Genomic DNA, 26,832 nt, shown 5'->3' on the forward strand with positions numbered 1-26,832 from the left:
GAAAATGAAACGTGAAGAGGGACTTGACGCTGGAAAACTTACTACTTATTTTATGTTTAAAGAAAATTTTACAACGGAAAAATATATGTACATCAAATCTCATGAAATATGAAAATCCATATGTAGATTTAGAATAAGTGCTCATGACCTAAGAATTGAAAAAGGCAGATATGAATCTGTAAAAAATAATGCTGGTCAAAGAATTCCATTGGAGAGAAACAAAAGAATATGTTTAATGTGTAACCAAAACAATATAGAAGATGAATATCATTTTCTTACTGAATGTCCATTTTATACTGAGGAAAGAGATAAATTTTTTCGTGATATCTCATTACTTAACAAAAATTTCATATTATTATCAAAAGGAGACAAATTTCTCTGGTTAATGTCTAATGAAGATAATCTAATTATTCCAAAGCTGAGTGAATATCTTGTCAAAACCACCTTCAAAATAAGGCAAAATGCCATAAGATTTTCATAAATGATGTTATAGACACATATTTATGTATACTGTTATATATCACACTGCTCAACGCGTTATCGGCAACTGGATTGTTATCGGACACTCGGTGCAAGAAAAGCAATGTTTAGAAAATGTGGATAACTTTAAATTTCATATTTCAACGATAAATATGTATTTCAGCAAACACAGTTCGTGATCTAAGACAGATAATTGATTATGCTTTCAGCAGCAGAAAGCACAAACCAAATCACTCTCTTTCAAAAGATCTACAACTCTTTCAAATTATATTTTACACAAATTTTGGAAATGTCATCATATTTTAACGTCTGTAGAATTCAAAATTAGTTTATTCTATCAAACAAACTGATCTATTTATTCTATGGACAATCAGATACCTTTAGATCAGCAAACTGAGATTAAAAATCCAAATTAAGGGTTAGTAAACAGTCTTTTAAAATGTCTCTTAAGTTGAAAACATGTTATCGGCAACAAGGTTGATGTTGCCGGATACTTCGGTTTTAGACGGGTGTATGTTATCGGAAATTCAGGTTAAAAAGTTCCTTTAGCTTCATAAATAGATTGGAAAAAGTCCATTATAATCTGCCAATCCTTGAAAATAGCAAACGTAAAAGTTTGTTTTGATATGGATGTATATAAATAAAGTTTATAATTATAAATTTATAATAGAACTACTCATCTGTTCAATCATTTTTCTTGTTTTCCATTCAAGATAACCTCTTGGAAACCGCTTCAGGTGGTTTCAGACGTAAATATGTTATGTTTAATTAATCCTAACAATTTTGCGTTAGACTTCCGATATACATGTATTACGTTATCTTTAAAAAAAAAAACAAATTCAATTTCCCCCATGATTCCAGGGGAACTAATTTTTTGTCCAGTAATTTTATTATCACGTCACAGTTCCCGGTACACATATAGCAGGTGTGGCTTAAGTAGGGGTGCCCCGTATATGAAACAAGTGCCTGTGATTGTGACGTCTGACAGGACTTATGTTGCTCCGCAGAAGAACGTAATAACATATTTTTAGAAGCTTAAAATAGAATCACCCAGTTTATATGACTTTTTTAAATACTTGATCATGTGATCTTCTGTCAATCAGACAGCTGTCAACATTAAAGAAAAATAATAATGCTTAATTCTTTTTTAATACAATGTAATTTAGATATGTAGTAGATCAAAGAGACTAATATCCTTTAACAAAAAGCATGGTCCAAAAAAAATATTTTAAAAAATAATAATAAAATTAAGGGAGTCGACTGGAATTTTATTGTGTTAGGAACACTTTAATTTAAAAAAATATATATAACTCATTTTCCAACCGTTAACATACCTACTAGTATTTAGGTGGAAGGGGTGCTGGTTGATTTACTTCAGTTCCTGGTGTTTAACTTTTTCTGCAAACAGTTATTTGCGTTTTCAATTACAATGGCGGGGGGGGGGGGGGGGAGTGGATTGGTCCCAGAGATTTTTTGCTTCAGTATAAACATCCAATAGCAATGCAAAATCCATGTCAGCCCCTCCCCCCTCCATCCGAGCACCAGCTCTATCTACGCATTGAATTTGAGCACACTGCAGGATTTGACCGTTCATCATGGGGTTCTTATTCCTTCTTGGTACGTTAAACAACCTCCGATGTTTTAAAGATCCGTGTTTACAATTTTGTAATATTTTAAAGCCAACCTCTTTTCTCCTCAAGATTTTGAATTCTATGTCATATATTTTGGTCTAACTACCTATTTGGAAATTCATCTAACCACCGTTGAGTTTAAATTCTTTAACTTGCTTTACATGTATATACCAAACTTATAAATGTATTCGTGTTCGAAAGGTTGTGAGTTTGAATCTCGGCGGCGACTGACCTAAGTCGATAAAAAAAAGGTAGCAACTGTCCCTTCGCCATGCGCTCAGCACCTTGATTGTATGCTGTTTAACGCCCTCTTGAGAATTTTCCAGTCATATGGAGACGCCATCATTGCCGGTGAAGAAAATTTGTCATATACTCAGCACTCTGCGCCATTTAGCAGTGAGGGATCTTTTTTGTGCTAGCACCCACTTCGACGTTCCAATGTGGGATATGAACCTGCGACGTATGGATGGACTCCTTACTTGGCGACTCTAGAGCAGACACTCTTAACACTGCGCCACGCGGGCGACCTCGGTTCCTTGAAATGAAATTTAAAACTTATACCATATTTTCGAACAAGTCAAGATCATGTAGATTTCAGTGAGAAATGCCAAAAAAGCACTCATTTTTTTTAAAAGTTACATATTCTTAAAAGAGGCAAATTATAGCCAAAAATTAGAATTTCGTGCCAGCCACTTTAACTATTTAGGTTTCATGCGGATTTCTGTCGTTTCTTTGCGTTTTCCCCTAATCTATGACAACTTTTGTTTCCAATAACCAAAAACTAAGTTATCCGATAACAAAGTGCATTATTCAACCGTATTTCCGATAACATACTGAAAGTTAAAATTGGGCAATTTTTGCTCTTGAATTACATATTAGCAAGTTTCTGTGGAAGTCTTCTTGTGGACAATCATTAACGCAAGGTAAGTTTAAGGATTTTGAAGAAAAAAGCTATTTATAACAATGCCAATCGGAGAAAAACTCGCAAAATATAACAAATTTGACTTTTAAAGCCTTCCAAAGGCTAACAAAAGCTATAGTAATACGTATCAATGCTTTATTTTGTATCCGTATTCGTTTCTGTTTACAAAACTCACAATGAATATTCTCTGTTTCTATTTTAACAGAGTTTATTTAAAATAATTTACTAACCTGTCAAAAATTGGGTGTCCGATAACAACCGAGTAGCCGATAACGCGTTGAGCAGTGTGCATATGTATATTGATAATATTGATTTTGATCGCATGTTGATTAACAATTTGATAACCCCAACTGCTGCATCTACATGTTCAGTTACCTGTATATATTATATCAGATATATACATGTGTGTGTGTGTGTTTATGTCTGTGTATGTTTACTAACCTTTCATTCAGAAATTTCTATCTTGTTATTGTAAAAATCCTTTATGTCTTCTTGGCCCAAAATTGGAAATAAAATTATCTTATCTTATCTTATAATGAGTTGGTGCGTAGTGGATACAAAGATTTTTCAATATCTACTTTTGTGATTGCTCGCTTATTCCTATGATCATCATATTACTAGTATTAAAATACAGTATACAAATTAACGGCATAAAAATATTAATTGACTGTGTTTGTAAAAGATCGATATACAATTCTGACCGAAAAAAATATTCATAAAAATAAGAAAGGAGAATAAACATATTATCTCAATAATTTGACTGCATTTTATTTAAGGTATAATGAAAAAATATATTCTACTTTTTATTTCCGATATTTCATAGTTTACTGACAATTTATAGTTTTATTTTTAGACCTTTATGGAAGAGTAAATCAGGTAATAAAACTGGGACTGAAGACTTTCTCAATCTAAAATCAAAATCAAAAACAATACATCATTGATATCAAAATAATTAAAATAAAAGCTTTGTTTTGTTTTTAAGGAAAACCATATTTTACTGAGCATGAGATCAGTATCATGTGTCTCGGACAAAAAAAGTGCAATCAGTGAAGTAACAAGAAAACATTAATGTAACCATCAATAGTCGCCCGGGAAATATATAAAGTAAACAATGAAAATGAGTCTTGATCAACCAACCGCTTCGTTATGTGTAAAAAGGCATGCGTGTAAATGATGGAGACGATAGTCGCAAATATTTTTTAAAAAAAAAACTTGTAGTCGGATAAAAATCAATCAAAAACGATACCATTTTAAAGTTGATCAATTCCTCAAGTAAATGTTGGCTGCATAAAATATAAATTGACTTCCTAGCTAGACACACGTAAATTTTAATTAACATCATTTATATTTAAAAATGTATTAATTTTCAATTTTAGAATATAAATCACGAACTTGTGCAGAGTACGTTTTTATCCGAGAAGTAAAATTCAATGTTTTAAAAAAAAAGGGATCTGTCGTTGTTTCGATAGTAAATGATAAGTAACTTTATATATTAAAATATGAAAAACGTATATATTTTTACAGATTCACTTTATGGAAGTAAATATATTATGTATCTCGTAATTTATAAACGGAAAGAACATTCTGATTAACAATCATTTCAATGTTTAGAAAACCTTTAATTCTACATAACTACTCCCACCCCAATCCCCATACACCAACACTTAAACTTATATTTTGATTTAAAAATCAAAGTTAAAGCAGCCCGTTTCCTGGCCGGGCTGCAATTTTTAAAATTCAAAGTGTAATTTGATTTTTTTGACCGACTCTGTTGGTTGTCCAGGCTTAGCTAATGGGTATTGTTTTCAGTGATTAAAACATGAAAGTTTGTTTGCTGGATCAAGTGATGTCTATGTTTACATTTTTTTTTTGCTATCCATTGAAGACAGGACTCCCAGATTGTGAGTGTTGTTTATTCCTTGCAGAAATATCCCAAAGGGAATGGTAAAAAACGGACAATCAAAAAAGAAATCCAATGACATACAACGGAAAAAATATAATGCTACAATTTTACACAATTCTTTAATTCCTGATTTGTTTTCTCTGCATAAAGCAAATGTAGTACATAATTTCTCAAATACATAAATGTACAATTTAAACATTCTTTTTTTTTTAACAATATAATTTTTTAAAACAGTTATATAAATGACCAAGTTACATACACTGTAAAAAAATAACTATAGTTAATGTCACGAAGAAAACTAGTAGATTCAATGTCCATACAATCACTACCTTTAATTCCAGAGATGAAATAGTAAATTTAGAATAATGAATAATCTAAGTAGATCGCTGTTGGTCATCTTAACCAGTAAATGAAAGTTTACACCCCACCCCCTTCTACGAAACACACTAGTTAAATTCACTAGGTTTTTCTGTCAGTGTAATAATATTGTTCTCAGTGTCAATGAGCATACATACAACAGATTATTTTTTTATTAACCACCAGATATACATGTAACTTATTTTTTAGAGATGATATCTTTAGCAGTCAACTATTATTTGGCAAAGAAAAATTTCATAAATTTTAGTTATAAAATTTTATCAATTCATTATATGGAGCTCTTCTTCTAAAGGAGATCAAAATAGTCTAAAAATGGCCATGACCACCCAGCTTCTTTAACTGTCCATTCACAAGGTGGATGTCAAATGTGTTGTCCGTCTGTCTAGCTGTCTGTATTTATCATATATATGTATAACTTTACACCTTTAATTGCTATATTGGCAATCACTAATTCATATTGTATATATTACAGGGAGAGGTTTATTTAAGTTTCAAGAACTTGTAACCAATCCCTTTGTATAAATTATAATATAAAATACGTTTTAAAAAAGCTGTCTGTATGTCTGTCCGTAACAAAGTTTTGATCGCAGTTTTCACAGCAAATACTCATCACAGATGCTTGAAATTTTCTTCACTGAGGCATGTCATATGATGGGATCCCTTCTTGTTGAAATCCGATGTCAGCTGCCTTTTTATTCTTTAGTTCAATTTTTTTTGTAGCATGCCATATGTGGGATTTATTTTTGTATGAATCTAATGTCAACTTCCTATTTGTCCGTGCATCTGACCGTAACTGAACTTGTGTAATTAACATAACATTGTACCAGTATAGAGCGGAGTATTTACTGGTGAGTTTTGGCTCATAGACTTCTTGTATGTCCAACCCTGTTTTCAAACAAGTATTATTGATTTAGTGTCATACCATCAAATCTTAACGCGTTATCACAACAGAAAACGTCAAAAACGAAATGTGCGTTTTAAAAATGTGTGATTGCGGGGCAACGGTATATGCGTTAAAATGCGTGATTGCGGAGAAGGGGGTTAATCAGTAAAATGAACAAGATTCACCTCGTACTTTTTAATTTTTCATTTAAAGTTTCACAATAATGGGATTTGGACGGAAAAGTATTTAAAGAGATTAATAAGAATGGTTGCAGAAAGGTAGAATTTTGAGCATCAGAGAGGGTTTACAAATTCAATATTTTAAACATTTTTATCTGCATCATTTGCAACAAAAATAGACCCAGAACTATGCAATCCAGGCATTTTTTTTTGTATATCTGTCCTTAAATTTTATCTACCATTTATTCTTTTTATGAGAAGAAACAAGTTCAAAATATTGAAAATTTAGAATTAAAACATCAAAGTTTTTAGAATATGTTCCAATAAATATTTCATCTTCAATAGCATAATTGTTGCTTGGATAAGTTTACTTTACAGACATTCATTTATTTCATCCCTAAAGCAAGTACCCATGTAGCTTCGAAGTGCTTGGGCAGATTAAATCATAAACTGTATTATGTGTCCTTTAACGGTATTTTGATTTAAAAATCAAATTTTCAAAGAATTTTCTGTTTTAACACCTTGCTGGATTGGAAAAAAATAAGTAATTCGATTATGGATTTTTATACATGAAATACTTTTTTGATACATTTCTTTGACAATATTGTAAAACTTCTGTCCAATTTCTATCTGAAGAAGTTTAATTTTTATTCCAGTATGTATAACAGTATCAAAAGCCTTATGAAAATCTACAAAACATGCATAGAGTTTCCCATTCTTTTCATTGCAATATTTATCAAGAATACATTTTAGAATAAACATATGATCACATGTTCTGGCTTTCTTGGTAAATCCTATCTGACAATCATCAATGACTTTGTTTTCCACAAGAAATTTGTCTAGTCTATTATTCAAAATACTATTAAAAATTTTTCCTATTACACCTGTTACAGTGATCCCTCTATAATTATTTGGATCATTTTTATCACCACCTTTATGAATTGTAGAAATATATCCACATGACCAAGCCTTAGGATATCTCCCACTGGACAACACCATATTGAATAATTTAACAAGACTGGATAGTAAAACATGCTGACCACATTTTAATATACTATTTAAAATATTATCTAAACCAGAAGACTTGTTATGTTTAAGTTTAGCAATTGCTTGAAATATTTCTGATTGTTTTATAGGAAAATCTAATGCATTGAATATCTTTGTGGATTCCAGCTGTTCAAGACTTTTCTGGAGAATCCTGGTTATTTACTATTATATAAACAAATCTTCCCTTTACGAAAGAAATGCTATATTGTAAAAGTTTCAATTAATAAGGGCTAATAGGCGACCCCCCCCCCTCCGCATCCTAGTGGCATTTCTTTTACAGAAATGATTAAAATATACGACATTCCCATCCCAGTTATAATTATATCTGGATATATTTTTGTTTAATAAAAATTTATTTCGTACAATGTACATATTTATATCTATGTTTGTAACTTCTACTATAAATTTTAAATTTAAAAACAACCCTCAAAAACTCAATAACATGTGTTATGAAAATTAAAAAGAAATTGAAATCATTGCTCTGCGCATTTAAAGGCAGAAGTAAAATCAGAACCGATGACGTAAATATGACGAACTGTGTAATCTGTTTAATGGAAGGACTTCCCAATGGAGTATTTCTTGCTGTATAGTAATTTTTATGAAGGTTTCTTCATTATGGGGAAGTTTTGCTCTACTGGTCCACTGGGATGGTTACTCCTCTATGGCACCTTATCCAACTTCTGCAACTTCTGGTGTTTTCAAAGGTCTCTATTTGTTTTTAGTTACCATTTTTAAATTGGATTCTTGAGAATGACAATTGTTCTGTTCGCTATCTTACATTGCAAAGTTTGGTAAAAATTAGCTCTCTACATCTAGAGAAAAAAACAAAGGCTACAAACTTCCAAGAAACTAGACACAGAGATGCTGGAAACTTCAGTCTGTGGTATTTAATACAAGAAAAAACGCTTGTTTTTTTCAAAATTGCATTTAATAAATTTACATATAATTAACAAATATAAAATATCTAAAAAAAGTTTACAAAAATACTCGAAAAATATGACTTTAAACAATTATCCATAAATACTCTACATATTCTTTACCATAAAAAATACTCTGTTGTTAGACTTTCAGATATACCAATAAGTACAATAAAATGCTCAATGGAGCGGAGATCAGTCTTGGAGCACTAAGATAGAGATCGAAGCTGGATAGTGTCTTTCATCATCGTGGGATAGCCCGGCCATTTTATCTCTTATTTAGATGGGTGTTTGCGAGTCTTGGAGCACTAAGGTATAGATCGAAGCTGGATAGTCTTTCATCATCGTAGGAAAGCCCAGCCATTTTATCTTTTATTTAGATGGGTGTTTGTGTGATTTTTTTAAAAAACCAAATGTATTATAGTTATGAAAATGTTTTTAAAAAATAGAGCATCTTGAACCTTATTATGACATATGGATGGCGTAAGACCCTCTCCAACCCTTTTCCCTAAAAATTAGGATATTACAAATTAATTTCTTGAAAAGCATGCCTAAATTTACATTCTGATGTCTGAAGTAAATTCTAAAATTCTCGTTTTTTATGTTACAGATGACTCATTAAATGCAAGTATTTTTATGTACCGGTAGATCGGGGCCAATCTCTGAAACTTATCGAAAATGGAGAGTTGAATTAAAATCTGATTATAGGAATAAAATGCTATAAATTCGCGTTTTTAATTAGATACTGTGTCCAAAAATTGCAGTAATTTCTCGGGAGAATTGGGAAGAAAGGGCTACACCATCCATGTGTCAACTGCCTGTGATATTACAATTTTACAATTACATGTAAAAAAAAAACATTACAAAGGATCTTTCAAAAATATATGATGCTCTACAGATCACCCATCTATTTTAAAAAGTCAGAGTCTTGAAAATCGGCACTAATCAGTTTGTGGTCTACAGCAACATCCAAAGCATCGTCCAAAGCATCGTCCAATTCGTCGGAGAGCACGGCGGAAGACATTTGGCTGAAATTATAAAATTTAGCATTAATATTTATGTAAAGATGGAGTTAACTTTAACTGCGATGGCATAAAGCCTAAAATCTGCATTACCTTTTTGCGCTTTTGGGGCACATTGGCGGCATCATAGAAAGCTTTAATGAGGTCTCGGCTCAACATATCCGTTGCCTATAAATGATATAAAGATACCAAATTCAAACGTTTCAATAGGTAAAAAATTAAAACAAATTAGTCTCTCGTATATTATATTATGAATTAATCTAGCAGTATGAAATGTAGTAAAATTATCGTATTTTTTCAAATAAAAGATAGACTTTGTTGTTACTGAACAATACTTATCAAAGATATATTGTGAACAATAAAAGAAACAAACACACAATTTCTCAAAGAAACAAATCATAATGTAAAAAAGAATATAAAACTAAGAAGAAAACAGAAATTTTAAACTGTCTCAGTAGGATGTTAATAAACATGAAAATTGCTATAATGTTGATAATAATTAACTTTTGAGAAATGCTAGTACAGAAAACGTCTAAAATAAATTTTTCGCACACAGTATTTGATTTCCATAATACTTATATTCCACAAAGAAGTATTAAAGGGGACCTTCTTTTTAATCTCTTTAGCAAGAAGAATGCTGATAAAATTATACAGAACCCTTTTATACACTGTAGCTCGTTCAGTTAAAAATAAAAGTTACAAAAGTTTAACTGAGTTGAACTATTGCAATAATTATTACGAATATAGATCTGAGCAATATGTTTTAACTCTAGTAAATAATTTGGTATATATATTTCTTTCGGATCCTATGCATACATTCAATTCTATGACAAACAAAATAAATCTTTGAAATAAAGAATTGTAAATATTGGCATATTTTCTCTATGTAAATACAAGGGAGGCTGAGTGGGGAATATTTCTTTGAAGGAAAGACTCAAGGCGAATGGGATTAAACAGAGACTTGTTAAAATAAATTTAATTCAACAGAGAAATATTACACAGAAAAGTGTTAATTACAGTACTGTAGAAACACAAATTTTTGTGGGGATTTGTTATCTAAAACGGTTTCTAGGGATTAAAATTTCGTCGTTCCGAAAGTAACCCTAGTCAATATATCTAGTCATATGAAAATTTCGTGTGGGATTTAATTTCGTTGATAATTTTGAACAACAACAAAATGAACCAAAATTTAATTTAATCAACGAAATGTTCTGCTTCTACAGTATGTTAATCTAAAATGTAACACTGAATTGACTGTAACCTCAAGAGTGGAGCCCAGTCTTCTTTGACCCCCTCGCCAATGCTGGATCCGCCTATATACATGTATGTATGTTGCAAATGAATGATTTATATAAATATCTAGTAAATGAGAAGGGACCACTGGATTTTCAAGCTGCAGATTTAATTTTTCTTAATAATGATTCTGAACAGCTATATATTGTAACCAAGTCAAATAAGATGTATCACCTATATCATAATGTGGCTTCATTTTTTAGGAAAACACAACGAGAATAAAAAACATTATGAATTCGTGAGTACTAGTAATCATGACCCTGGCCTTTTTGGTCCATAATCAAAAAGGTGTCTTTCTTAAGTTATCGTCATCACCTTTAGTTTCATTGCAAAATTTTAGAGAACCAGTGCTTTCATTTGGAAATCATTTATGCAACATGTGAATATAATATCCAAGGCCTTTGGTTTTTTTTTACATCAACCATATGAAAGTCAATAGGGTCTTCCAATTTTTTGTTGTTGAAATCATTGCAAAACCAAATGACAGCTATATATCATTTTAAAAGGAGGGTGTTACAGGCAGATAGAATAACGGATATATAGACCTAAATAAATATCCCCGCTTTATCAAAAGCAAGAAAAAAAAATCTCAGAAGGTTAAGTTCTTACCAAGCTATTTATGGCAGCTGAATCAATGAAATCCTCAAGCCATCTTGCAGTGAATGTATCCTGTAAAAATTATTTAACAAAATATTTATATACATTTTGTAAGTTTTGAAAAATAGAATAAATTGTATCCATGTAAATTACGAGACTGTATTTTGACTTCAAGGGATAAAGATTCAGAGATGAAGTTTGAGAAATCAAGAGTACATAAGCTTAGTTTCTCTCTCTCTCTCTTTTTCTCTCTCTCTCTCATGTACACATTACCACTCTCTCACACAAATATGCATGAATATTGTAAACAATTAACTGAAATATACAGAGTGTATCAAGGTGATTAATGCCAGGAATTAATATCCTTTTTTAAGATATTAATACATGTATCAATGATAAGAACCCCAATACGTACCTCATGGCCGATGTACCTCAGGCTTAGGTACCTTGTATATAAAGTCTGAGGCCGCGGTCCTGCAAACAGTTCAGCTAGAGAAACATGGGCAAGACTGGTTGATGGTTGATCCTCATCCTTTAAGACAACATACACATGGCAGAATATTAGTTTTGCTTGATACCAATATTCAATTAAATACTTATGTGAGAATATTTTCCCATAATTTGTATAAACTGGTCAACCTAACCCCAAGAATCTCAACTATTATGGAAATATTCAATTCGAAAGTGATCATTATTGGTCAATGGTGGTTGTAATGTAGTGTTGTTTAATAGAAATGCATTCTCAATCATTTCTGAAATAATTACATGCATTTCAATAGTTGTTGATATTTCAATAGTGGTTGATATTAAAAGTGGTAGATATTTCAACAGTGGTTGATATCTCAATAGTGATTAAAACCTACAGGTATCTTTATAGTTTCCTGTCAATTAACGACATAAACATAATTCAAAGATTTACTTCAGGGATTTCGTCAGAACATTTGTTTGACCAAAAAAAAAAAAGATCTTACTCGAATGTGGTTAAAACCTCCCAAGCAAATCTTTATAGTTCTCTCCTGGGAGATATGAAGTACTGAAGATATAAAATGAAGCATTTGTTAGGATGATTAAGTATGTAGAAAAATACACTAAGTATTAAAGTAAAAAAATAATTAAGAAACATTAATATACAGGTCCGTACCACCTGTGTGTTTTCTGATTGCTCACCTACATGTAAGCACTTCCCAGTTCCTACCCCTTTGCCCTTTCTCAGTATAAGTAAAAATAGATAGCAACTGGCATATAATATCTGACGATGTATGTATAGGCAAATTAAAAAAAAGATAGACCAAGTTTGAAATACTGAATGTTTAATTATACCCCCTCCCCTTGAAAACAAGGATATACAGTGATCGGCATGTAAGTCCGTCTGTCTATACATCCATTTCTCCGCCTTGCACGCTTTGGCGTACCACCTCTTATTCGCAACTCCTCTTATACCTCTGAATGAAATTTAATGAGACTTTCACAGATTCTTTGTTTACCTACATTGTGCCCCTCCTATTTTACTTTTTGACCTGACACTTATTTCAGGTCTCCCAGAGCAAAACATGGACTATGCCAATATAATCATATTTGAGGCGAGGTAGGGGGTATCATTTAGTGAGCTCGGTGCTCACACTACCTCTAAATTTGGACCAATACCGACCAAAACTCTTCTCAAAAACAAAATCACACAAACAAAGGACAAACTTTGAAAAAACTGTTGTTGAATTGTAAATCGAAGCAAAAAGAAAACTACAGATTTTTTCAGTAACATATCTTGAAATATGAATGTGATTTTTATGTATTATTTTTCTTCTTTATTTCATTATATATGTGTATATCTTACCAACATCGTCTTGCAAATACATAAAATCATACTTACATTCTCTATTTCTTCCCCTGTGTAGTCATAACGCGGATCATAATAGTTCACGTCTAACTCGGCCTATGGAAAGAAAAACATACACATCATTTAAATTTTAAAGAGAGAAAAGGAGCATGGGAGACAGAGGCCCAAAGGCCATAACGTAAGTAATTATCTCCCTTCTTGATCTTCATCAACAGAATTTTGTTCAGATATATTCCCATGAACAAATCACAACACTACACCATATGAGGATGCTTCCGTATAAATATGATTCGACACGACTTTGCTGTTCCTTGAAATTATATATAATTATTTATTTATATTAATATGAATGATCATGGCTTTCCTATTACTCTTCAAAAAAATATCTTTTCAGAAATAATCTTTTATTTCGGCTATGTAAAACTTAAACTGTCCATAGTAGCCCTACCCTACGGTACCCCCGGGGGTCATGCATACATATCCTAAATATGCATAAAATTTCCCATTCTTAGGATTTATCTATAAATTCTATATCTAAAAAAAGGGGGTCATACTTTTTCGTTATTGTCAGCATTCTCTATCGAATAGATAGGATTAACCTATATTACAACAAAAAGCGGGGGGGGGGGGGGCACACAATCATAACTTTTTAATAAAAATGTCATATGAAACATTTTTTAAAAAGTTGGGTTTTTTTTTTTATTTACTGGAGGAGCTGGTCTCTAAATGGTCTCTTAAATTTAGGCGCTGGGAACATGCCCTCCCCAATTACTAGTGCTGCCCTGGCCTTCACACTCCACAGATACTAAATGACTGTTTAAATGCACTAATGGAATATTTAACAATTAACATCTACTAATTAAACTAACTTTCGTTAACTTGAGTTCGATAAAACTTGAATGCAAATGCGAATGAAGTGGAAGTACGTTGGTAATATTCCGAGATGACAATTAAAATAGACACACACAAAAATTGAGCAACATTAGCTAACAAATGTACACTTTTCCCATAACAATGAAAGGATCGTAGAGTACTTCATCATTTTTTCGGCAAACTTAACATTTGAACACTTAATTAATTTGGAATACTTACCAATGTATGTGTGTCATCATTAACAGTAATCCCTGGGTTGACTCTCCGGGCCATACTGCTAGTCTATTCTCTTTAAAAGAACAGAGTACCTTATAAAAAGAATCAAACTGATCAACACTCCCGTTGTCGAGAATAATAAAACTATTATGACGTCACTATGGTTATGACGACTCATTCGGAACACCTCGGATTTTACTTCAATCTCGTGAGATTTACAAACCCACGATACATTTTTTTCCGGTTATACCCTTCCTGTCAAAGTAGCAATCATATTAGGATTCATTGATAATTATTAAAATAGTTAAACATGAGATGTATCACTCTGACACACAGGAACGAACGACAACTCTGCAAGGGTCGATAGCAATCTCCCATGCAGAGTTGTCGTTCGTTCATATCTTAGACAGTGAATGACGTGTTGGATCGGGACCCCTGGCTTGCGAGGATGTCCCACGGGTGATTCACATCGATTCTCTCATAGTTTTGGACGATGACAGAATTTAACTAGAATTTAACACTAACCTAGACAAATATTTCGTGTATGATCGCAAAGATCAGATAGGGCCTATTCAATCCAAGTTGTTCTGCTTGCTTGGGGATTCGTTTCTGAAGACATTTTTTTCTCTCAATAAATAGCCTAATTTATTCAGAACAAAAAAAAAACCAAAGCGCTGAATGATTTAGTTAAGGCCTTGTGTGGTTTCGTTTGGCCTAGCCAACATATCGTTGTCAAAGATTTTTACTTTATAATTATTGATTAATACCGAAATATTTAAAATATTGACATGCATGATGCATAAATGTAAACTTTCTCCAAATTTTTATATTTTTTATACATAATAATCAATTACATTATGGATGTACTTACAAGCATAGATGTGCTGCATAGGCCTGTAGTTTCATGATCTTGGTGCACTTGTTGATATGACGTCATAAGGTATAACACGCAAGTAAGAAGTTGCGTGCTCAAAAAAAAAATAATAATAAATAGGCTAAATAGATCTTATTTAAATTAATATATAATAGTTACTTAAATATTTTTTAAAAATAAAAACGGACTTTACAAGTTGATTAACAATTTTAATGCTAATTACAGTTTCAAAAAAAAATTGACATCTCATAAACATGATAAAAAGAATATTCTCATTTTTCAAGATCTTTAAGACATCTATAATAAGATAAGATTTATAATGAATATGTAGTTTATGGTTACACCCACAGGCGCTTGTTTCGATAATAAATTTTTAATCCATAGTATGTTATTGTACTATCATCTGCCCAAGTCAAGAGTTTCTGATCCTCTCCACTCCATATGTTTATGTGGAGCGGAGCGGATCAGGACTCGGGAAGAGTTGTCCTACGGGCTAAAAAATTACCGAAACAAATGCCTGTGGACTAATATCATATATGTGGAAATTATGTTGTTCAAGTATGTTAAAAATGATAATGCGAAATTTTAGACATGAATTTTTTTTATGGATAACATTTTCAAAAGAATACTGGTTTGATTATACTGTGTAATACGGGTAAAAAAATTACTGAACTTGACAATGAAATGATTTTTGGTCGTAAACAAACAGGCAAATTCAAAGAATTGTGGTCCCTCGCTTTCGGTGTATTTGTGGGTGAGATGTCATTTTTTATGACATATTGTGTCTAATATGAACACCCTGTCATATGTCATTTATTTAGAAATTATCACTGAAGTTGATTTTTTTTTAATAATAAGGTCAATTGTGAAGGTCAAGGGGTAAGAATTCATAGCATGCTCGGAAACATCTTGTCACAGGTAATGCATATGTCAAAAATGAAAGTCGTATCTCTTCTCAATATAAGGAACAAGATGTGTTTGTGAAACACAGATGACCTCGTATGGCAACATAACAAAGATTTAACATTTCTTAAATCAAATGAAATGTATTTGATATTACCCAAAGTAGGGTTTTCAGACAAGAAATAAGATTGTGAAATACAAAATCCCACCCCCTGTTCAAAAGAAAGTAATGGCCAAGGATAAATTTTTGAAAGGTAGGTCAATCTCCAAGGTGAAAGGATCTGAGTTGATGATTTCTTTAAAAAGGTCATAAGTAATAGATATGTGAAGGATGAAAACCCTAACCTTAACCGTTCAATAGTTATGGCCAAGGTAAAAGTTTTGGAAAAGTAAGTCAATCTCCAAGGTCAAGGTCAAAGGGTCAAAGTTCTTGGTATCCAATGAAAGGTCTTCTTATAAGGATTACATATGTGAAGTATGAAAGCCTTAGCCCTTACCGTTCAAATGTTATGGTCAAGGTTAAACTTTTTTTTCAAAAGTACGGAAATCTCCAAGGTCAAGGTCAAAATGTCAGAATGGTTGGTATCCAATGAAAACCCTTGTCACAAAAAATACATATGTGAAATATGTAAGTCCTAGTTTCTACCATTCAAAAGATGTGGTCAAGGTTAAAGTTTTTTCATAAGTACGGAAATATCCAAGGTCAAAAGGTCAAAGTTGTTGGTATCCAATGAAAGGTCTTGTGACAAAAAATACATATGTGCAAAAATATGAAGTCCTACATGTAGTATCTACCGTTCAAAAGTTGTGGCCATGGTCAAAGTTTTTGAATATTAGGTCAATCTCCAAGGTCAAGGTCAAAGTTATTGGTATCCAATGAAAGGTCTTCTCACAAGGATTACATATGTGAAGTACGATAGCCCTAGCCCTTTCCGTTCAAAAGTTATGGTCAAGGTAAAAGTTTTTTCATAATTACGAAAATCTCTAAGGTCAAGGTTAAAAGGTCAAAATTGTTGGTATCCAATAAAAGGCCTTGACACAAAAAATGCATATGTGAAATATGAAAGTCCTAGTTTCTATTATTCAAAAGATATGTCCAAAGTAAAAGTTTGGATTTTTTGTGTAAAAGTGGGTCAAACTCCAAATTCAAGGTCAAAAGGTCAAATATGGTGGTACCCAAAGAAAGGTATTCTCACAAGGAACACACATGTGAAATATGAAAGTCATAGCTCCACTAAATCAAAAATAATGGGCAAGGTTAAAGTTTTTGTGACAGACGTACAGACTGACGGACAAGATGAATGAGATTTAATGTCCCCTCGCTTTCGCTAAAGCGGGGGACAATAAAGAAGGCAATCAATTGTTATTTTATTCATTATGGTTTATTTTGATCGGGATGGTCCAAAATGAATATTTTTTTCAATTCGCCATTTCAAATTCTTGCCAAAAAAAACTCTAGTCAAAAGTCACATATACTTTGATCATTAGTAAACTTTAGGTGAATCATTGTGCATACTTAAGGATATTTCTCCATCAGATAAAAGGCTTGTCATAATTTTTAATTCTTATACCATCAACCTTTCACTTGCTATTTGACTTTGAATTAAAGTCATGACACTCCTTAGGTTCATAAACAATACCTGTATCAGGTTCCAATGAGCAATCTTTGTATCAAGTATGAGCTCCTAGTATTTCTCCATTGTTGAGTTAAAGTCTTAAAAAAATAATTTTACACTATTCTGCCTGTAACTTTGAACTTGCTGCATTGACACTGGATTAAAATAAGAACTTTCCTGATTTCAAAAACAATACCTGTACAGTACCAATTCTTTTCCAAATAAAGTTTTAGCTGAGACATTTTTTTTTTCTTTTTTCTACCAGTGACCTTGAAATTGCCAAAATGACCTTAGATAAAGGTCAAGGCATATTCTTTGATCATAAGCAATATCTGTACTGAGTATGAGCTTCCACTGACTCTCCATTACAAAGTCATGTTATGTCATACCTTTTTCTACTAGTAACCTTGAACTAAATGGAATGACTGAATAAGATCATGACACATTTTTGGGTCATAAGCAATCCCTGTACCAGGTTTGAGCTTCCAGTGATTCTTTCTACAAAGTTATGACCCAGACAATAATTTCATACTTTTAGGCCAGTGACCTTGAACTTGCAGGAATGACCTTGTGTCAGATCAGGACTCACTGTAGGGTCATTATAAGCAAGGTCTGTAACAAGGATAAGCTTCTAGTGTTTCCATATATCAAAGTTAGAGCCTATACAAAATTACATTAACAGGCAATGTGATTCCTATATATCCCTAAAACTTCCTTTGTTTGGGGTAATAAAAGACGTTTCATTACAAGGAATACACATTTGAAATATGAAAGCCCTAGCATAATCATTCACATCATTTTTTTTTACCAAAGTAGGTCAAAGTCAAACTTAAAGGTTAAAAAAAGTTCAAAACGAATGGCCATGGGTAGTAAAAATTAGTAAATTTGGAGACAGATTAACAGACAGATCGTTTATCAAAATATGCCCCCAAATCTTCAATTATAGAGGTGGAATAAAAACTCAACAAGTTTAATTCCATGACAAACAGACTGTATAATAGCTAGTGTATTTTAATATATATGATAAATCCAAACTGACATAAATTAATCATGTATCACAAGGGACAAACACAGTATTTACAATTACATGTACATCAGTTATGCTTTTCAAGAAAATTTGAAAAAATATGAAACATCTAGAAAATCTTCATATACTACTTGTGTATGAAGTAGAACATGCTTATAGAACTTGACAAGGAAAAATGTTTCATAAAAAACTTAAATTACTTAATAGAACCTCAGTAACAACTAAAAGAAGGAAAAGTGTTGCATACAAAGATAAAACTAAATTAGATAAGCAAGAAGCCCATGGGCCACATCACTCACCTGAGTAACTTTGGCCATTATGTTATTTAACAGATTTCCCCCTAATACCTATCTTGACCTTTCCCAATCCCCAGGGGTCATGATCCAAGCAATTTAGAATCTACACTAGTAACACTACCCCAGGATGCTTCCACAGAAGTTTTAGCTTTTCTGGCCCAGTGGTTCTTGAGAAGATTTTTTTTTATGACCCCACCCTATTTTTGTATATTCTTGGCAATTTCCCTCGAAGGGGACTTTATTTTTATAATTTAAACTCCCACTTCCCAAGGATGCCTTGTACTAAGTTTGGTCATAATTGGCCCAATGGTTCTCAAGAATAAGTTGAAAATGTGAAAAGTTTACAGATGAATGGACAGCTGGACGGACAACAGGTGATCAGAAAATCTCATATGAGCTAAAAACTGCAAGGCCTGCTATGTAAATCAAAGAAGAGAGAATATAAAAGAATTTAGATTTTGCATATTGTTATATTTATTTATAATCTAAAACACTAAAAAATAAGAATGTTACAATGAGATCACTTTATCTTTTCTAGCAATTTTCAAACTAAAATTAGATATCATTGAGATGGTGGCCATCTCAAAGGGTCCCACTTTCAGCAATGAACATAAAAATGTAAAGTAGCTGAAAGGGGATTTTAACCTTGACTCTTGGCCTAGAAACTTTGTTCAAGGTCACTACACATCCATTGACCAGTGGCACTCTGTAAGAGAAGTATTAGCCACATTGGACCAAGGGGAGAAAGCATATGCTCTGAACAAGGATTCACAATAAAAAAAAATACCTCCCTTTCTCTTAAGCTTAGATATTCAGACAAGCACTGATTTACCTCTCTTGATATTTTTGCTTAAAAACCCAATCTTTAATTTTTTTAAATTAAAAAAATATAATATACAGATACAAAAAAAAACCATTCAGTAAAAATAACGTAGTATATGAAAAGTTGTACAATAATGTAGTAACACAACTTTGAGTGATCTGCTGTGGATGTCATATGAGTTATCCTTAATGAGTTATATACTCAGCATGGTACACTGAATCCTGAGAATTAAGCTGTTTACTGTGTCCATCACTTTGTAGATAAGAACATACTCAACTCTGTCCATTGGATTCTGTGAGTTAAGCTATTTAGTGTGTCCATCACTCTGTAGATAACAATGTACCCAGCACGGTCCATTGAATTCTGTCAGTTTAGCTATTTAGTGTGTCCATCACTTTGTAGATAAATAATAATGTACTCAGCACTATCCATTGAATTCTTTGAGTTAATTGAGTTATTTAGTGTGTCCATCACTTGCAGTCCAAACCTTCAATTACTCTCTGCGCTATTGTTGAAGCATATTTGTCTGCTATCAAAGAAATAATGAAATTGATGGCAGTCTGCCTGTAAAAAAAGAAATCACAAGGACTCAACATAAATATTAATAAAATCTTAATAAATGAAAAATAGCTAACATATTTTTACAGAATAGAAGGATTTTGCAGAGCTTGTACATGTGTCTTACCTTTATTTTCAGGTCCCATAGTTGATCTCTTTGGAGTCTTGAGGAATCATGTTGATCTGCTTTTGGAAACAGGATCAATGCCAGCATAACCGTCTGCCTATTAACAAAAAGACACTAAGAATCCAAGAAATGAGAGAGTCAAAATCTCCTCTAATTCACATAATGCAAGGTCTAAATCCTCCTGGACCTATGATTTGATGTGTATAAAGAAAACTTATAAATTGCAAAAAAATAATATACACTTATCCACTGGGTGTGAGTGGGATAGCTCTTTTATCAAACCCGCGACAGAGAACTATTCCCCGAGGGCTTGCCTGAGGGGAATAGTTTCTGTCAAGGGTTTGATAAAAGAGTTATCCCACTCACAAACAGTGGATAAGCGTTTTATTATACTAATGTATAATATAATTTCTGAGGTTTGATTTTTTTCGGAGTAAGATAATACTGCAAGAATAATCTGAAATCCTGATGATGTCACAATGCTACTGAAGTCATTATGACATCATCAGTAGATAGATCTATCGTTGGAAATCAAAATTGGAGGCAAAAATTGCATGAAAATTTTCCGAGGGTGGACATCAAAAACTATACCCCGGGGTATAGCTTTGCTATGCGTGAACTATAAAAGATAGCTATTTTACCTTCTGAACTTTATAGAGGAAACATTTTAACAGAAGTATAATAAATCTTTTTACCCACTCCTTAATCAGATATTGGCTGCTGTACAAAGCTTGGCAATAGACTCTTCTTTCTCTTCTCTTGGTCAGCACTGGTCCTCTTCCCTTGTCAAATTCCTTGAAAATACTTGATGGAGAGAAGATAAGCAATAATTCAAAGCAATGTAATTCAAATGAACATAATCATTACATTATTAGCTTGAAAATCAAAAAGCATTAATAAAGACAATTAGGTTATGATAGCTAGGAATAAGGTGGAATATTAGGGCAAGGAGAGGAAAGCATAGTTAATTTAGAGTAGGGAGGACAAAGATATGTCGGAAATAATTAAATGAAAAATACTTGTAAGACTCCTGTCTGTTAAAGTGGGTCATGATGAAGTTCCATAGGTAAAAAAGAAGTAAAGTCTGATTCTTACGAGTATTCTCCTCATGGCTGCAGTGGAATGGGAAAGGGACTCTTCCTCACTTAGAATTCCTAGTTAGTCTTAACTTTCTTCTGCTTAAAAAGATAAAACAGAGACATAAAAGGGGAAACACTTGCACTTCATACCAAGTGAGAAGCTTCAGTAAAAAGCAGCTTGTTGCTTACCACTTTTGAAACATAATACCTGCAAAACACAGACAGGAATAGACTCTTCTTATATTAATGACCTTGGTCCTCCATTGTTGTTCCTCTTCTGAATCAAAGGGGAACTGAAATCTGTTGATTGAAAGTCCAGAGGTTAAAGCTTAGTACAGCCAACATCAATAGGCAAGCAAAGATACAAGAAGTAAAATCTGAATCTTACCCTGCTTTCTGCTGCTGTATGCAGTTCAATGAGAGAGGGAGTCCTCCTCACTTCAGGATCCCGTCCAGCCTTAAAAGTATTCCTCTTAAAAAGATAAAAATTAACAGACACCAAAAGGGGATCACTTGCACTTCATACCAAGTGAGAAGATTTCTAAAATAAACTAGTGGCCAATGGCCAATATGCTCACCTAAGCATATTGGCTAGTAAATGCACAAATTAGTCCAGTATTGAAAAGTATAAAATTTAGGAAGAGGAGATGGGGGTTTGAATAACTACCTGGAGACATTTTCATATCAATAACAATGGCTTAGCTGTTCTTGAACATAAAATTTTTTCTATATATTCCTTTGTTAAAATTTTATCCCCATTGATGCCCCTCCCTGCCCCCTGGAATCAAGATTTGGACAAATGTGAATCTACACTACCTAAGGATGCTTCCATATCAATATGACTATATATGGCTTTGGTATTATTGAGAAGACGTTTCCTATATACTGTAGATCACTTAATTTTCGCGACACCTTATTTTCGCGAGATAGTCAATGACTCTTCATTAGCGAGACAAAACTTTAAAAATTGTGGTCATTGCTCTATTTAATCTTAAGGAATTATATTATACGCGAGAATGAAATTTTGGCGACCATACCGTCTCCCGTAATAATGTGAAAATAAAGTTCATTCGAATAAAAAGTGATTTACAGTATTCCCCTGTCCATTTTGATCCACCATTAAAGCCCTGCCCTAAACCTGGGAGTCATGATTTGAACAAACTTAAATCTACACTACATGAAGATGCTACAATTTAGAATCTACACTACCCCAGGATGCTTCCAACAAGTTTCAGCTCTTCCGGCCAAGTGGTTCTTGAGAAGAAGATTTTCAAATTTTTATTCCTATATATTTCTATGTAAAACTTTGATTCCCCATTGTGGCCCCGCCCTACCCCCGGTGGTCACGCAGCACTGTTAAGGTCTACTATGAGAAATCGACGGAAAATAGACGTTCAAAAAAGGGAGATTTTTTAAAAATTGAATTTATTTTAAAGCTGTTTTATTAATATTTCTATGTAAAACTTTGAATTCCCCATTGTGGTTTAGTCCCCCGATGGACAGTCACGTGATAAATGCATAGTCCGTGCACTGAATGTAGGTCATTCCACACAATTTCAGCTTTCCTGGCCCAGTGGTTCTTAGAAGAAATTAAAAATTTAAGCTATATATTTGTTGTAAAACTGAGATTCCCCTTTGTAGGCCCTGAAAAGTGTAATGCTTTGAACAATTTAGAATTACACGTTTTAATAGTTAAATTTTCAAGTAAGTGGCCAATGAAGATTTTTTAATGACCCCACCCTAGTTTTGTCTTTTAAAATTATCTCCGATTATGAGAAAGGACAGCACTTTTTAATAATTTAATATTCCCCTTTATCTATATTCAAAAAAATGATTTAGATCAAAATTGGCCTAGTGGTTGCCCTTGCGAAAGTACGATTTTATGAAAAGTTTCGATGTAAAATATACGTAAAATGTGATAAAAGCTCACTTGAGCCTTCATATTAATAAAATACAAATTCTAACATAGGTAATCAGAGATTAACAGAGCTCACAAAACAAAGGATATACATAAGCCAAAGTCACACAATTAAAACAAAAAGTGTACATCCAAAAATGCAAAATTTATGCAATTTTTTTTCAGACTTATATAAAAACTTAAAACTAGTTCCTCATCATGAAAATGTAATTAAAATCCAGCATCTGAAGCAAGATTGAGAGTTTCATCCCTTGATGCATCATTTGTGCAACTTTGGTTTATATAAGCCTTATAGTTTCTTGGTGATAGACCTGCACCCATAACTTTTTTTAATGCATTGATAAGTTAAAATGTATGTTTATTGTCAGCATCTGAAAAGTGAAATTAGTGTGCATTTTCAGATGTATCATCCATGCAAGTTTGTTCAAAAAAGCTCAAAGTTACTTGGAAATGAAACCTGTATAAAAAACTAACCTTTTCACTAATCCAGAAAATGTAGGTCAGATTCAGCTTTGAAGCCAGCCTTAACAATGCACCCATGATGTACCATCCATGCAAGTTTGGTCATTATAGGGCTCAAAGTTACTTAGAAATGAATCCTGCACACATAAACTTTAACCTGTTTACTGGCCCAGAAAATGTAGGTCAGATTCAGCATCCGAAGCAAGATTTTGCAAAGATTTTTCCTTTATATTTCTAGGCAACTTTAGTCATTATGGGTTCATAGTACCTTGGAAATGAAACCTGCACCAAAAATTTTAACCTGTTCACTCAACCGGAAAATGTCCACACAAGTTTCAGCATCCTGGCCCAGTGGTCTTGTAAATGAAGATTTTCAAAGATTTTTCCTATATATTTCTCATAGTAACTTGGAAATGAAACCTTCCCAAAAACTTTAACCTGCCCAACCCCGGAAAATGTAGGTCAGATTCAGCATGAACAATTTAGAGAATACATACCCCAGGATGCTTCCACATGAAAGTTTCAGCATTATCTGGCTCCAGTGGTTCTTGAAATGAAACCTGCACCAAATTTTTTAACCTACCCCACCGGAAAATGTAGTTTCAGCATGTCTTTATGCATCGTAAGATGTACCTCCAGGTAAGTTTGGTCAACATAGGCCCTTATAATTTTAATAACCAAAAATTCCCAAAAATGTTAACCTGCACCAAAAACATTAACCTGGTCATTCCAAGTTTGCAAAATTGCAGCATCTGAAACTTTGACTGGTACAATGAAACACATTAGAAACATCTTCTATGCATGTCTAATCAATATAGGACATAGAAGTACTTAAAAAGAAAACTGCTCCAAAAAACTTCAACCTTAACCCGGCTCAGGTGAGCTAAAAAGCTCCCCCCAACTTCGAAAAAGACATAAAATGAACAAAGGTTCACTTCTTTTGAAAACCAGCACTTATATCAATTGATTCTTCTACTAAATCGGGGTTGTGATCAGTTTTCTTTCCCAGATAAGATGTTTACTAAGGCTTTTCGCCCTTGCGAACTTAGCCTGGGACTGAATGGTGCCCAGTATCCATCTGCTTCCACGCGGAGGCATCGCATAGGACTTGTTGTGGAGAGGCTATGTACTGGCAGGGGAAGACATTCCCTTTTCGCATTACTGCTAGCCAGCGGTGATGGCTGAAAGCGAGAGGTGACAAGCACACAGACACTAACACCAACACACTAGACGCGTCACACAACATTTAGCAGACGTTAGTAGTTTTAGTAGCTTGTTACTTGTTCAGGGTTCTCCATCAGCTGAAATTTTACTATGTTGCAGATTTTACGCAAAGCACTAAAATTTCACGGTATTTTAGCGATCAAATTTGCAACTGAATCACTATTCATTATAATTACTTAAGAATAAATGCACACACTTTAAAAAAAAAAATCACTAATTCGTTACAAAAATAGTATGGTCGAACATATTAGCACATGTTGTGAAATGCAGAGGAAATTCTTGTCTATAAAGTTAAACTACTTGCAATTTTTTAAAGCAAATTTGTCATAGTTTTTTTGTCAATTTTCTTGATTGAATTAAGGAATTACAAAAAAAAGACTTCAGAATAGTAAAATACTTTTAAAAGTTCCTTGAAAATTTAAAACTATTTATTTACATCAAGTAAATGATTTTGGTACAGTGTTATGTTTGATTTACATTGCCAACAAAATTCTAGAGCCATGGCTCTAAAGAAAAGACATTTAAATATATTTTTAAAAATAATACAATGTACTTTAATTGCAACTACTAGTACCAATTAACCGTTACATGGAAGTTTGAAATCCAATTATTTGTCTTTGTTCCTTCATGCATCAAGTCCATTGAGGGTCTAGCAAATAATTGATTATGCAAGGTGAAAGCATAATTAAGTGATCTTAAGATATCGTATAGAATTGAAAGATGGTAGAATTGTTTGATCAATTATGTTTCAGATAGAGAGAATTTGTATGTTTTAATTTTTTTTTTATCATCACAGATCTTACTGTGTCCGCAAAATTTTTAATGTGTCGCACAGATAAAATTTGAATCTTTACTGTGTCGGAGAACATTTTTCTGTGTCGGGACCAACACAGTAAAACAGCTCATGGAGAACCCTGCTTGTTAGGGTGTTAATCATGCAAACCTATCCACCACAAGCACTAATCATGCACTAACTAACAAATACCTTAATTACAATAATAACCTACACTCCTAAAGAACTCTAAGCTGTCTAACTAACAACTAAAGCCTACTTACTAACTAAAACTACAACACAACTGCACCTACCAGAAATACTATACAAACTAAACCTAAGACTAAGAAACACTTTTGTAACGCTACTTACAACTACTATACACCCCATACCTTCTGAATGCAGCAGAAAACACTCCAAACTGACCTTCAGAGGTGGCTATCTCTGCTTCCTGTCAATTCAAACTCAAGAGGTCAAAGCCTGACAAAGCCAACATCAATTGGAAAGCCAAAATACTGGGAAAAGGTACAAAGAGGTCAGGTATGAATCTTACCGCACTTTCTGCTCGTGAACGCTGTTAAATGGGAGAGGGACTGCTCTTCACTTCAGGATCCTGGTCAGCCTCAAATTTCTTCTGCTTAAAAAGAGAAAACAAACGCATCAAAGGAGAATCACTCACATTCCCTAACAAATGACAAACTTAATTTAAACTAGATATCATTAAGATGGTGGCCATCTCAAAGGGCCCCGCTTTCAACAATGAACATGAAAATGTAAGGAAGTTTAAAAGGGTTTATTTTAAAGAGGAACATTTGTGTAATACAGTGAAAGTCATTTAGTACGACTTCACGGATATTGCAAATTTACAGATATATATCTAACTTATCTTCAATCTCCAGTTATATAAATTTACTGGAATTAAAGGGAAAAAATTATGCACCAAACAAAGATTTTAAACAGAGAGGCTAATTCTGACCA

At 32.9% G+C, this 26,832-nt stretch overlaps 1 protein-coding gene and 2 long non-coding RNA genes across 7 annotated transcripts; all 3 read right to left on the bottom strand.

Moving 5' to 3' along the window:
- Positions 1–8,775: 8,775 nt before the first annotated feature.
- Positions 8,776–12,023, bottom strand: LOC134281950 (uncharacterized). Its single transcript, XM_062764392.1, has 5 exons — positions 12,018–12,023; positions 11,668–11,784; positions 11,265–11,324; positions 9,456–9,530; positions 8,776–9,368 (listed from the first exon to the last, which is right to left on the bottom strand). Exons 1-5 carry the CDS (start codon positions 12,021–12,023, stop codon positions 9,282–9,284), a joined length of 345 nt encoding a protein of 114 aa, XP_062620376.1. The 3' UTR covers positions 8,776–9,281.
- A 235-nt stretch (positions 12,024–12,258) lies between these two features.
- On the bottom strand, positions 12,259–15,094 carry LOC134281959 (uncharacterized). Of its 2 annotated transcripts, XR_009995198.1 has the most exons (4): positions 15,047–15,094; positions 14,179–14,267; positions 13,120–13,182; positions 12,259–12,285 (listed from the first exon to the last, which is right to left on the bottom strand). It is a non-coding gene; the product is annotated as an uncharacterized LOC134281959 (long non-coding RNA). The 2 variants fall into 2 exon arrangements; XR_009995196.1 differs by lacking the exon at positions 15,047–15,094 and having other exon boundaries at positions 14,179–14,324.
- A 5,050-nt stretch (positions 15,095–20,144) lies between these two features.
- Positions 20,145–22,301, bottom strand: LOC134281970 (uncharacterized). Of its 4 annotated transcripts, none has more exons than XR_009995202.1 (6): positions 21,867–22,301; positions 21,687–21,778; positions 21,495–21,574; positions 21,095–21,203; positions 20,400–20,496; positions 20,145–20,278 (listed from the first exon to the last, which is right to left on the bottom strand). It is a non-coding gene; the product is annotated as an uncharacterized LOC134281970 (long non-coding RNA). The 4 variants fall into 4 exon arrangements; XR_009995203.1 differs by having other exon boundaries at positions 21,095–21,193; positions 21,495–21,577; positions 21,867–22,300; XR_009995199.1 differs by having other exon boundaries at positions 20,147–20,278; positions 21,495–21,577; positions 21,867–22,298.
- Between the last annotated feature and the right edge of the window lie 4,531 nt (positions 22,302–26,832).

This window comes from Saccostrea cucullata, unplaced genomic scaffold (assembly GCF_032062105.1).
Source record: "Saccostrea cucullata isolate Sc308-1 unplaced genomic scaffold, CSIRO_AGI_Scuc_v1 ctg657, whole genome shotgun sequence".
Classification (NCBI taxonomy): domain Eukaryota; kingdom Metazoa; phylum Mollusca; class Bivalvia; order Ostreida; family Ostreidae; genus Saccostrea; species Saccostrea cuccullata.

Bases quoted from the DNA above. Each gene is read 5' to 3' on its own strand.
- LOC134281950 (XM_062764392.1), bottom strand. The intron at 11,325-11,667 runs GTACGTATTGGG...TAATTTTTACAG, and splicing joins TGAGGTACATCGGCCATGAG to GATACATTCACTGCAAGATG. The intron at 9,531-11,264 runs GTAAGAACTTAA...TATCATTTATAG, and splicing joins CAGCTGCCATAAATAGCTTG to GCAACGGATATGTTGAGCCG.